Source organism: Bidens hawaiensis, unplaced genomic scaffold (assembly GCF_021521415.1).
Source record: "Bidens hawaiensis isolate Kalapana, Puna unplaced genomic scaffold, B.hawaiensis_p1.1 tig00034149_1, whole genome shotgun sequence".
In the NCBI taxonomy this organism is placed as follows: Eukaryota; Viridiplantae; Streptophyta; class Magnoliopsida; order Asterales; family Asteraceae; genus Bidens; species Bidens hawaiensis.
In genome coordinates this window covers 103697-116568 of record NW_027495874.1, presented here as the reverse complement: position 1 = coordinate 116568, position 12872 = coordinate 103697, and the positions used below count along the sequence as shown (strand labels likewise).

The following is a 12872-nucleotide window of genomic DNA, read 5'->3' as shown; positions in this document are numbered from 1 at the left end:
TTGCCCCTTCCACCAACAAGAGGGCGAGAGCTGGATGAGGTGTCAAAGTTTACCCTTGACTGCCAAATACCTAGCCGCCTCTTTTTGTTCTGCCGGGCGGTCCTAACGTTGTTCTCCCTTGTCCTCTGCGTGTAGAGGTGAGTACTCTGGGGAAGATCTCTTCCCAGCTGCTTCTCCGTCTCTGCAAAGCGCTTGGCTGCCGTCATGATGGCATCCCATGTGGATGGCATGCCGTCCTTACCCGTTAATGTGCGGATAAGCTCTGGGTATTCGGCGCCCTGAATGAAAGCGGCGCGAACGAGATCTTCACTTACGTTGCCCAGACTTAGTTTCTTGGAGTTGAAGCGGGTGATGAAGTCTAGTAAAGATTCATCCTCCTCTCTCACGCAGTTGAGGATCGTCCACTGCTCTTCAGTATACTTCCTCTGCTGGCTGAAGTGCTGGCTGAACTTATTCTGAAAGTCCGCCCAGTCATATATGTGGTGGACCGGTAAACGGTCGAACCATGCCCTGGCTGCTCTGACCAGAGTCATCTGGAACATGTAACACCACGTGGGTTCCGTCCAGTTACTGACGGTAGCCCCTGCAATGAACCTGTTCAAATGGTCATCTGGGTCGGATAGACCATCATAAGTGCCAATGTTGGACATTTGTTTGGCACTTCTTGGGGCAATTGCTTCCGCAATGTCCCTTGCAAATTTTGACTTTCCTGCATTCGTAGCAGTTGGTCTAAAGGTTTTGGAGAAGTCACGCGGGTTTTTCTCCGCATTTGTTGGTTTAAAGGCTTCCCCAAAATTCCTTTTTGGCTGGGAGTCCGTTTCCTTACGCTTCCCTTTCGCCTTATGGCGAGGGTTTGCGTCGGTATCGGACTCCTCCCTCTCGTCTGAGTACTCGCCCTCGCTGTTCATAATGAGGTGTTGGCGAGTACTGCCGAATTCGTCAGCCTGTTGAACTGAACGCAAGCGTTCGTCCAACTCAGCTTGGAACTCTTTCTGACGTTCTTCGGCCCACGCCTTCACTTGGTCTAGTGTTTGGCGAGGGACCCTCGTTCGTTTTTCCAGCTGGGTATCGGTGAACCCCAGTGGAATATTTACTCCACTTGCCCCGGCTTGGGTAGTCGGGGTAGTGTTCGTAAGGATTGTATAACCGCCGGTGTTCCCCCCAGTTGCTGGGGTTGTTACCGGGGTTTCTTGGTCGGTTACTGGCCTTTGGACCGAAGTAACGTTAACCATTTCTTCAGAAAATTCGAAAAAACTAAATTAGTTCTAGCTTTTATGCACGGATGGCGCCAATGAAGAAACACTAAGTGACCCGGTGCAGATTATAGATAAGCTGGGGGTTAAGTAATGTTTCCCACGAGAATGAGGTCCAACAGAGACGGTTGTTCTTCAGGGGACCTGCAAAACAAACACCGTAAGCTCGTCACTGAGAAGGGGGGGGTTCCTCCTTGTGACCACCCTCCGGCGTGAGAATCAGACTAGGTTGCTCTGAATATAAGTGTATATTAAGAGATTGCTAGATAACAGGATAGCAGATGATCTTACCATTCCAAGATGTTGGAGTATTTATAGCCGAAGGTAGGTTTCCTAGAAGGTACAGCCGGCTGAATAGTATTCCTGTTCTACCAACAGTGGACTATGCACAGGCCATACTGGTTGGTGGATAGGTTACGGCCAACAGTAACTATGTCGGCTGCACTATTCCTCCAACTGTAGATTATGCACGTCCTACCTACTGTGGATTATACGCAGGCCATGCTGGTTGGTGAATAGGTTACGGCCAACAGTAACACTATTTCACCAACTGTAGGCTGCGCACGCCCTGCAGTAAGGGTTGGTGAGTAGGCAGCGGCTAATAGTGACAAACAGTACTAGAGGGTGCTCCTCCTTGTACTGTTGTCGGTGAGCTGTCACCCTGTGATTGGCTCATGGGCTGTTCTGGTCAGATTGTCTGTCCTATCCATACCTTGGTAGGTATAGTACAGAAGATCTTTCAGAATCATACGGACTGGCTCATTTTGGCGAGATTGTTCCCGTCTTGCTCATTCCTTCATGTGACTACTGAAGTATCTATTGTCTTGTGCGTGTAGCCCTGCTGTCTGCGGGTAGCCTTCCCTGATGGCTTGTATCCGCAACTGCGGGAACAGGCGGGGTACTTCACCATTGGGAGGCTTTCCCTGCTTGTACAGCTTGCGTACTGCGCGTAAGGTTCTCTGAGCATGGTGGGTCCTGCGGAAGCAGATGGCCTTTGCGCAGACGTCCCTGTTCAAGGTGAGTCTTGCGGGACCAACTGGGCTCTGCTGGGACCTACCTCTTCAAAAACGGATGCTGATACCGATTACATTTTACCAAATGTAATGATAACGGCCGAGGATTTTGACCAGATGAATTGGTTTGTTTCGAAGTTGGTACATTTTACGTTTTATCTACATCACACTTAACCACGATGATTATATTTTTTTTTCTCACAAACTAACCCATTTATGTGAGATGCCTTTTAACAAATTATTTCCTTTTAAGATGTGTCAAATATTAATCCATATTTTATGCACGGTTAACTCAAAAAAGAGAGATGCTAGCAGACTATCCTTTAATTGCTAAAGTAGCGGTTCAAGGTTGATAAAACAATTTACTTTGCATTCATAGATATTATCTTTCATTAATTATTAATAATTCCATGTCTTTTAAAAATGGCACAAGGGAGGTTTAAAAAGCATAGCCTTTAATTTATACATGCATTTGATTACTTATGTACTTACTGCTTCACTAAATTTGTCTCACATTTAGTCAAAATGTAAAGTTCTTAGGTTAACAGAAAACGTGAGGATAACTGTTGGATAGCAATCATCTAATATGCAACGGAACTAGACTTCAAGTAATTCATTTGGGTAAGCGTGTTATCGTGGTAAAATAATTTCAAGTACTAATATTGGTTATCGCATTTATATTACTCGTAGTGGTTTAAGTTAAATATAAGACAGTTTTCCGTTGTAGTTTGTTTTGCAATGTCCATTAACAAAAGTTAAGGTTAGTCTTTAACAAGAGTTGGAATATACTTGAGAGACCCGGTTTTTACACATAGTCAATTGTATGTAGCTTTATTAAGAGTGAAGAATAAAGACTGTTTTAAAGTGCTTATTTTAGACAAGTAATGTATAGCTACAAACAAAACAACAAATATGTTTTATAAGGAAATTTTTAATGGTTTTTGAACTTTATGTTTTAAAGTTTTAAATTATGTTTGTAAACAATGTACTATGTAACTTAATTTTTCATAAGTTTATGTTTTTAATAGCTTTGTTTCCGTATGAATATGAATTGTAATTATAAATCACATTGTCGTCTCAAAAAACATATTCAAAAGTATATTTTCCCTTTAAATTATATATGTGTGTACTTCACAATTTTTCTATATTTCCGCCCGTGTCATATACGGATCAATAACCTAGTTATTACTATCTAACAAATAAGAAGTTTGGTGTCGCAAGTGCCCTATTGGGCCACTTGGCGGCACGAAATTGGTCGGTATTTTTTTTTGTTTTTTTAGTTTAGTCACAATAACGAACGTAACGAAAACCGACCGAACCCCAATTTTTTTAGTTCCGGTATCATAACAAACATGATGGAAACCGACTGAATTCCCGTAGACTCACCACCTCAACGCCCGGGATCGACAATGGTCGGATTTTACCAGCGCTCTATTTTACCGACTGACGCCACCACATAGGTCCACCTCAATTTTTATAATTTTTATGGTTTTATTTTTGGTTTTAATTCCGGTTCAATAACGCACGTCACCAGAACCGATTAAATTCAGGTCGACTTAACGGCTCAACGCTTAGGTTTTACCACCGACTGAGTTTTACCGACCTGCCCGATCAGAAGGTTATCAATAATAGTTCACCGACTGATCAGAAAGGTGAATACGTTAATCCTCCAAACTTTTAACAAAGTGATTTACTCTTACAAGACACACAGGTTATTTGTCTTAACGAGTTTGAAGGCATTTACACACAGGTTATATATAATATTCTATGCAAAAGTTTTTACTTTCATCTACTCTGGTGACCGGAGTTGGGCATAAAGTTATTTAAATTTAAAGATCTAATAAAGAGAGAACTTAATCCAAGTGTTTATATCAACAATCGTTTTGGTTGAAGTCTTGATTATGAAGATCGAGCACTAGATCGACAAAATATATTTAACATACGGTCGATCGAGAGGAGTATCATGGTATTCTAAGAAGTAAAATGTCATATATGGCATTATTATCTTCGGCAGAAGTAGATCGAGGGCATATGGTTAATTAAAGGGTACGTTACAGGAGCTAAAGCATTCAAAAGATTCTTTGTAACAACAAATTAATTATTGGTTTATCTAGAAATCCAATTTTTCCCGAGCACATAAGCTAGGATCACGCACATTTGATCAGGGAATTGGTTAACAACAAAGAAGTATATGAATAATTGCAACAGTACTAAACAACGTACAAATGGAAAACATTCTTACTAAAGAATTGTAAGTTGATAGCCTCACACAACTGAATGAATTAAGGGGGTACATCACACAATTAATTAATTAATGCTTAGTTCAGGGATCAAGCTAGATAAAAGTATGTAAATAAATAAACGGAATCTAAAGGGGTGTGTTGCATCGCCACCTTTTGGTGTACTTGTACATGGTATGCACAAGTGCTCCTGTGTATCGGACAATTGGGGTACGTGCATGGAATGGGTGTAGGGTGGTTGAAAGATACCAGCCGTGAACACCATCCCGGCCCCTTCGGTACCGACCCAATCAGGATAGCCATGCTGATCATCCCGAGCCCACAAGCATCCCCATTTTATTTCTTTTAAATAATCCCAGATTAGATTAGATTAGATTAGATTATATTAGATCTACGCAAGGAAAGGAGTTCCATATTTGCCGGGAGGAGAACGTGGAGTTGCAGTCTCGAATTGAGTTCAAACAAATGGCAAGATTGATGGATCTTTCAACTAATTTCATTATTAGTTTTGATATCTACTAAACCAATCATCTGGTTTTGTTTTAACTTATTTAAACCTTGTACTTTATAAATCAAAATCTTAATCTTTTCATGTTCGCTTGGTTAGTTCACATCATTATTCATTTGGTTCTATCAAATATCAACTCGTTAATATTGTGACATTAATTCAAAAACAATTTAGTTAATTTAATTTTTTTTTAAAATTAAAAATATCAAACGGGTGAAAGATAGATTGGGATGAAAGATACTATTTCAACGTTTGAAATATGGATTGGAATTAGGGGTGCTCAGAAAAATCGAAACCGAAACCTTAATTAATAAACCGATCCAAATTCTTATTCGGATTGGATCGGATCGATCCAATTATCCGAATAACACTATACGCAAATCCGAATAAATACTTGTGTTTTTAGTGGTATATGGCTCGCCCATTAACTTTTACAATAGCATAGCTTCCCTGTTCGTTCCACTCTTATCACCCATACGTGATATTGGCCTAGCACTCATTCAACCGTTACACTATTTAACACTATACGCAAATTGACGTCACTGTCAGGCATGCGCCGACTTCGTCGTTGCTCCGCGCTTTCTACTCCGTCTTTGGTTTAACGTGTTATTTGAGATTTCAGCATATAATATTAATGTATATTCTAATCATGTTGTATTCTATGGAATTGCATGTTTCAAAATAGAAAATAATAAGAATTTCAATACATATTCAACACCTACTAATCAGTTCGTTGATTATTTATCATTTTTTTTGTCTATTTCATACAAATGCATACTGTTATTCGAATTACTCGGTTAGTTTTGGATTATTCGGATTTTATCTTACTCCAATCAAAATTGAATACACATGGGTTCGGATCGGATAAGAACATCCCTAATTCGGATCCGATTGGATTTCAGATAGCATCCTAAAATTTTCAAATCCATATAATCTAAACCGAATAACCCGTTATTTGACCCAATGAACACCCCTAATTGGAATGGGATGATAGAAATCTGATGTGATACTAGTGTAAAGGAGAGAATGAGTAAAAAATATGGTTTGGGGGTGAGATGACTACTTCTACCATCCCTAATGATGTTAATGACGAGAGATATGAAATATATTAATCTATGCTCTTTAATTTTCTCTAGACGTACCCAATAGAATGTTGTTCAAATCCATACAGTTTCATGGGACCCTTTTATATTCGAATATTTAAATGTGTAATATTTTAAGATAAAAATTCGCTCTTTTAAGACATTTGTAATAATATAAAGTTTGTAATTTTATTACGATAATTAAAGTGATGCAAGGATTATATTAAAGTTAATTGGGAAGAAAAATGCTAATTTTACTCTTAATTACCTAAAACTAAAAAAAACAATGCATCATATAGTTACTTTGAATTGTAGTGTACGAATAGTCCAAGTTCAAGACAGTCTTAAGTTTAATATAGCAGGTAAAGGTAAGGTACTGTGTGTACATGTATTTGAGGATAAGACGCTAGATTTTATTATCATATGGTTGAATTATAACCAGATATGATTAATATTATGTTTTTCAACTCTTTGAATACGTAGATATAAAAGAATAAAAATATAGTTACATGTGCATAGTTTAGCAAACAAGAATGCATGTGTTGGATGAGGATATACAATTACATACTTAAAATATGAAATGACAGAGATTCTGGATGAAGAGAAAGACAAATGAGAAAATATTTGGTGCTAACGGTTGTAGCATTCCGGGTTGCCTCCTTATTCAATTGCCCTTAATTCTTAGTTACTTTAGTTTTATATCATATATTATATATATAGTTTAATATAATATGATTAATTAATATATCACAAAAGCTATATGCCTCTTTTTCCGAATTCACCTTTTTAAAAATCCAGTGATCATTCTCTTTTAGTCCCCATCTTTCTTCTCCAGCTGCTTCCCTAGCTCTCTCTCTATATATTTATATATCTATTCCATATATTGTTTTATATATTAATTTCATCATCATTTACCATAAAGCTAACCATGGGTAGATGAGAAAAAAGAGATAAAACCAAACACCAACAACTCCACTTTGATCCAAGCCGAACCAGAAGCATCAAGAATCCTAATAATTACAATGGGAAGAGCACCTTGTTGTGACAAAGCCAACGTCAAAAGAGGACCATGGTCACCTGAAGAAGATGCCAAACTAAAGTCTTATATCGAAGAACACGGCACCGGAGGCAACTGGATTGCTCTACCTCATAAAATCGGTAATTATTTCCTTATATACATATCTAGTTTACATCTTTAACCTTATACAACATAAAATCACACCCAAAGATGACGATCTAATAAACCTTTATACTTTTGATCATAGATGTTAATTAATTGTAATCAAGATCAACTTGTATTGAATCTCATATAATCGTTAATTAATTGAATTTGTTCACTGACTAGGCCTCAAGAGATGTGGCAAGAGTTGTCGCCTTCGGTGGCTAAACTATCTTCGCCCAAACATCAAGCATGGATCTTTCTCCGAAGAAGAGGATCACATCATTTGCACCCTCTATCTCAGTATTGGCAGCCGGTAACATATGTTTTATTTGTTATTCGTGTTATTGCAATATTTAGTATTCTGATGGATCTGATATATAATATTATTCCTTATTGATATGTCAATCAAATGCTAAGGTGTTGATATATATGCATTAGGTGGTCTATTATAGCTGCACAATTACCTGGGCGAACTGATAACGATATTAAGAACTACTGGAACACGAGGCTAAAGAAAAAACTTATGGGAAAGCAAAGAAAAGATCAACAATCATCAAAGAGGGGTGGCCAAATGAAACAAGAAATGAAGAAAGAGGTTCTTGAAGATTTAAAGGCACCATCTTTGTGCATGAGCATGATGAATCTTTATCAATCTTATTGGCCTACAGATTTCCCTTTGATACTCACAAACCCTAATCAGCATCATCATCAAGAACTTCATGTCAAAAACCAAGATCCCAACTTTGAGCACTACCACTTTGACACAACCTCAAATCAACCCGAATTGCTCAATCAAAACAGCGACAAACCAATCTTGACCACTTCTTACCAACCTCAGTTGCTAAACACATCTTATTTTCTGAATGGGGATGGTATAAACCCGTTTCAAGATTTCAACAATTTCCCATTTGGGATCAATGAATTTGGGTGCAACAATACACAACTGGAGCAGTTTGATGGGTTGGTTGGTGGCTTGGATAACCTTGTCAATGGAAGCAATTGCACAAGTTCTTCTGCTGAAAGCACTACTAGCTGGGGTGATCCTCTTGCATGCCCCCCTCCTCCTCCTCTTCCTCCTCCGATCGCCTATCAAGATTCCAGACGGTTTCAATAAGATTAGCATCATGCGGTGAGTGTTGATTTCGTACCCATTTGAGGACAACTGTTCTTGCCATTTTCCTGGAGTATATTTATTTAATTTGTTTTTCTTTATTCACTATCTCTTTCATTCTGATTTACTGTGATTTCTTGTTTTATCTACTACATTCATGCAAACGTTGTTTTCTTGTATGCTACTTTCTATAACTTCAATTTTATTAAGTATTTTATATATATGCATGTAATACGAATATATTGATTCATATATATATATATTGTTCACCTACCAAATTATTAATCAAATGGGATTGCGATAAATTCGACTAGAAGATTGGATGTTTACAAGGAAAATCCGACTAAATATATGATCACACCAAGATCAAACTAAAATATCATGTCATGTTTAAAACTTTATCGACAAGATTTAGGTAACCTGTGGTTATAGACATGAATAATAATTGAGAGTTAGTGTTATTATTAATCTCATGATAGTCAAGATCAGTTAATAAACAACTTTTATGTTCTTTCTTGAAAAAATGACAAGTTATTTACAAGTTATTTATCTTTAGTCATGTGAAACCAAGCTATTGGAAGCAAAAGATTCATGAAAGAAACTGGTAGCAAACGTACTAAAAGATACTTGATCAAACTTTTCGATAGCAGATTATTAATTTGTTATTCTTTATATAGAAAAGAGGTGTATATAAGTGGATTGTACTACAACAAATATTAGAATCGACACATTTATATAAGTATATGTATAGTTAAAGACATAGTTTCAATGAAACTTATAGAAATGGCGACATCTTGGAGGGCAAGTAGGACAATGAGAAAAGGCTGCATTCTTTTATATTTATCTTCATGGCTTTAAACACCAACACTCATGCCCCACTCATATAGTTAGTCAGTCCATTCCATGCACTGTCAATTTTATATATCAAGCCATATTTCCAGAATTGGATTTCCGATAATTGTATAAATATCACTACATGATGTGAATGGTTAACAGCTTTAGCGGCTCTATAATTCAATATATGCTTGTAGTAAGGATGTAACTGATCTTCTTGTAACTTTTGATTTTTGCATCCAATGTATGCATAATTAGTTTGCATTAGATTTTGGGAATATTTTTGAATGACTAAACGAGCGAGTGGTGTAGAAGTTGTTTGGGAAAAGTCTGCAAATAATGATGTAATTAAGAGTATATATGAAATTCTTCCTTGATTAATTTGTCAATCCCGTAAAAAGTAATATTTAAGTTATGGGTACAGTACTCAAAGTTACCATTGGATTGAAATTACAATAGCAATGTGTTTGTGATTTTGTGGTAAAATGAACTTTATAATGCTTGGCAAACTTTATGAGACAAGACTGGTCCCAGTAAAGAAAAAATCGAAAGGAAACAGTCACAAGCTTGCAAGAATACCCCTTGGCACTTGATGGACTTGGTCTTGTAGGTACAAGCAGAAACTGTATCCAACAACGATATGTTTCAATTGATTGAGTTTCTATGTGTTTTTGTTAGTGACTTGTGTTCTTGGGCCATCTTATGAAACCTATATACGAAATACAAACACAACCCTACAAATATATGCTGAAAACCCGTCTAGCTCAATCGCTAACGCGTGTACTTGTGGCTCTAAATCTATTGGTCTTGAGTTCACTAACTAGGCCATGCATTAAACTTCTTTTCCGAAACAGAAGAAACTTGTTTATGTGGTTTCTTCCATTTTCTAATATGAATAAGAAAAAACCAATGGTTGAAAAGTTAAAATTATATATGAACGCTTGGTTATATTTGTGAAAACATGGATGAAGCAATAGTATTTGTGTGATCCAATCCAAGTGAGATCATATGCAATATTGTGTGAGCTCAATAAAGGGGTTTGTGCTATTGGAGCACAAAATCAATTATAACGCTCATTAGCTCAACGTACAATATGGACCAGGTCAAGTGTGCTCAGTCAATAATAATTAATTATAAAGGTTCTAAAAGCAAGAAAGAAACTAACCTGTAAGTTACATAAAAATTTTTTATATAAATTTCTTTTTCTTAAGTCAAGCAAAAATTATAAATTTTTAATAGTCTTATAATGAGATAGATTATAATCGATCCTGTACTCCTGTGAAAAACCCCGTGACACTAATCGAGCTTTATATCTTTCTATCGACCCGTCGGCCCGCCTTTTAATTTTAAAAACCCACTTACACGAAATCGGATTTACATCACCCCGGCTTCGGAACAAGATGCCAGGTCTTGTTACTGGCTAAAGCATCTAACTCTTGCTTCATTGCTTCCATCCACTTTAGATGTCGTATAGCTTGTTCTACCGTCTCGGGTTCGGTTTCTTGACTAACAAGTAAGGCGACATTTGCATATTTCGGGTTCGGTTTACTAACCCGATCATACCTTCGGACAGTTGGTACATCACCTTCGGTATTAACTGGTTCGGTTGAGGTGCTGGTTTGACTGTTCGTTTGACTAACTAATGACCCGGTTCGCCATGGATCAGAACGTGACCTGTTTCGTGTTTCTGAAAATTCAGGTTCGGTGTTAATTGTTTGTTCAGATTGTTCTTCTAGGTCGTTGTCACCAACCTGAACCGTAACATACTCATCATACTCTTTTTATAGGTCATGTGTGTCGGGTAAGACTTCTTTACTTGGTGACCACCATGATGAGTTTTCATCAAATATTACGTCCCGAGACACGTAAATTCGCCCGGTACTCGGCACACAACATCGCCACCCTTTCTTTTCATTATCGTAACCAACAAAAATACATCTCGTTGCCTTTTTCTCCAACTTGTATCTAAGATGCCTCGGGATGAACACGTAACAAACGCATCCAAAGACTCGAAAATAACTAACATTCGGTCGGATTTTGAACATCTTCTCGTATGGCGACTCGTAGTCCATTCCTTGATGTGGCAATCGGTTACTTATAAACGCAGCGGTACTCATCGCCTCCGCCCAAAATCTCCCCGGTACATTCTTGTTGTGCATCATGCTTCCAATCATGTCGGTTAGGGTCCGGTTCTTTCTCTCCGAAACCCCGTTTTTCTCGAGAGTATTAGAACACGTTAGTTGGCGTTTAATTTCATTTTCTTTAAGAAACAATGAAAATTCACGAGATGTATACTCGCCTCCGTTATCGGAACGAAGGCACTCGATGCTTCGTTTTAAGTCTCGTTCAGCTTCCAACTTAAATTCTTTGAAACGTTCAAACGCCTCGGCTTTCTCCTTCATGAAATATACCCACAAATATTTCGAATAATCATCAATAAATGATATCATAAAAATCATACCTTTCACCGTTGGTTGCTTTACCGAACCGAACAAATCTGTATGAACGAGTTCAAGAGGGGCTTTAGCTCGATAACTAGAGTTCTCAAACGGTTGCTTATGAGCCTTTCCAAACTGACAACCGCCAAACACTACATCCATTTTTACTTCTAGTTCGGGTATTCCCGCCACCAACTTCTTTTTCACGATTAATTGAAGTTTATCGTACCCGACGTGGCTTAAACGTTGGTGCCACAAATCTGCATTTAAATTCCTTTTCACCTTATTCACATACGAAGTCCCGACAGACAATACATAAACCGAGTCTTTCTTTTTCCCTTGAATCACCGGTATGGATTTAGTTTCGAACTTATCGAAAATACTCACCTCGTTTAACCCGAACAAAACATATCGTCCGGTGTCGGTGATTTGAGGAACCGACAACAGGTTCTTTTTCATGCCAGGAACATGAAACACGTTTTTAAGAACCAAACCACCTTCCTCAGAATCTGATGAGATATCAACCTCACCCATATGAGCTATGTCGTGTCGCGAGTCATCGGCTATAACTACCACCTGATTACCCTCGTACTTAACCGGGTTCTTTAACCGCTCCTTTTGACCCGTTAGGTGATTCGAACAACCCGAGTCTACAATCCAATCATTTAACAAATTTAAAGAGGGTTTTACCGTAGCCGTTAACGCATGAACTTCTTCAATTCCGGCATAATGGGCCTCGGCATCCCAAGGCTCTTCAGTTCGATTTTGCGTTTTCGTGACGTTTCCTTCTTCAGTTGCACTCGTTGTACAATACTTTGCGATGTGTACTCGCATGCCACAATTATAACACTTAAAAGTTTTAAACGACGGACGTTTACCTTGTTTATTACGGTTCAAATTCTTTCGTTCATCACCACCTTCCTGTTGGTTTCGTTCCTCGGGTTTATTTCCTTTGTTCGATCGATCCCATGGCTTCTTTTTGTTGTAATTGTTGGGTTTGAACTTTCCTTTTCCTTTACCCGCAAACAGTGCTTCGTTTTCTTGTTTCGGTACAGTGGAGACCGACACACCGGCCATCTGTTTAGCTAAGGATTCCTGCCCGGATAACAAATTTTCAAATTCCAAGAGCGACGGTTGGGTCGCCCAACCCTGAACAGCAATGACAAACGACTGAAATTCCGACCTCAACCCGTTTCATCCTCGCGTCTCCGATCGTTGAATGCTGATCTAA

General features: G+C 38.1%; 1 protein-coding gene across 1 annotated transcript; it reads left to right on the top strand.

Moving 5' to 3' along the window:
* The first annotated feature begins 6980 nt into the window (after positions 1–6980).
* On the top strand, positions 6981–8567 carry LOC143585708 (uncharacterized). The gene is made up of 3 exons (XM_077067435.1): positions 6981–7254; positions 7442–7571; positions 7697–8567. Exons 1-3 carry the CDS (start codon positions 7119–7121, stop codon positions 8370–8372), a joined length of 942 nt encoding a protein of 313 aa, XP_076923550.1. The 5' UTR covers positions 6981–7118; the 3' UTR covers positions 8373–8567.
* The last annotated feature ends 4305 nt before the right edge of the window (positions 8568–12872 follow it).

Excerpts from the sequence above, each read along its gene's own strand:
- LOC143585708 (XM_077067435.1), top strand. The coding sequence starts at position 7,119 with ATGGGAAGAGCACCTTGTTGTGACAAAGCCAACGTCAAAAGAGGACCA. Across the intron at positions 7,255-7,441 it reads TGCTCTACCTCATAAAATCG|GCCTCAAGAGATGTGGCAAG; the intron begins GTAATTATTTCC and ends TTCACTGACTAG. Across the intron at positions 7,572-7,696 it reads TATCTCAGTATTGGCAGCCG|GTGGTCTATTATAGCTGCAC; the intron begins GTAACATATGTT and ends TATATGCATTAG.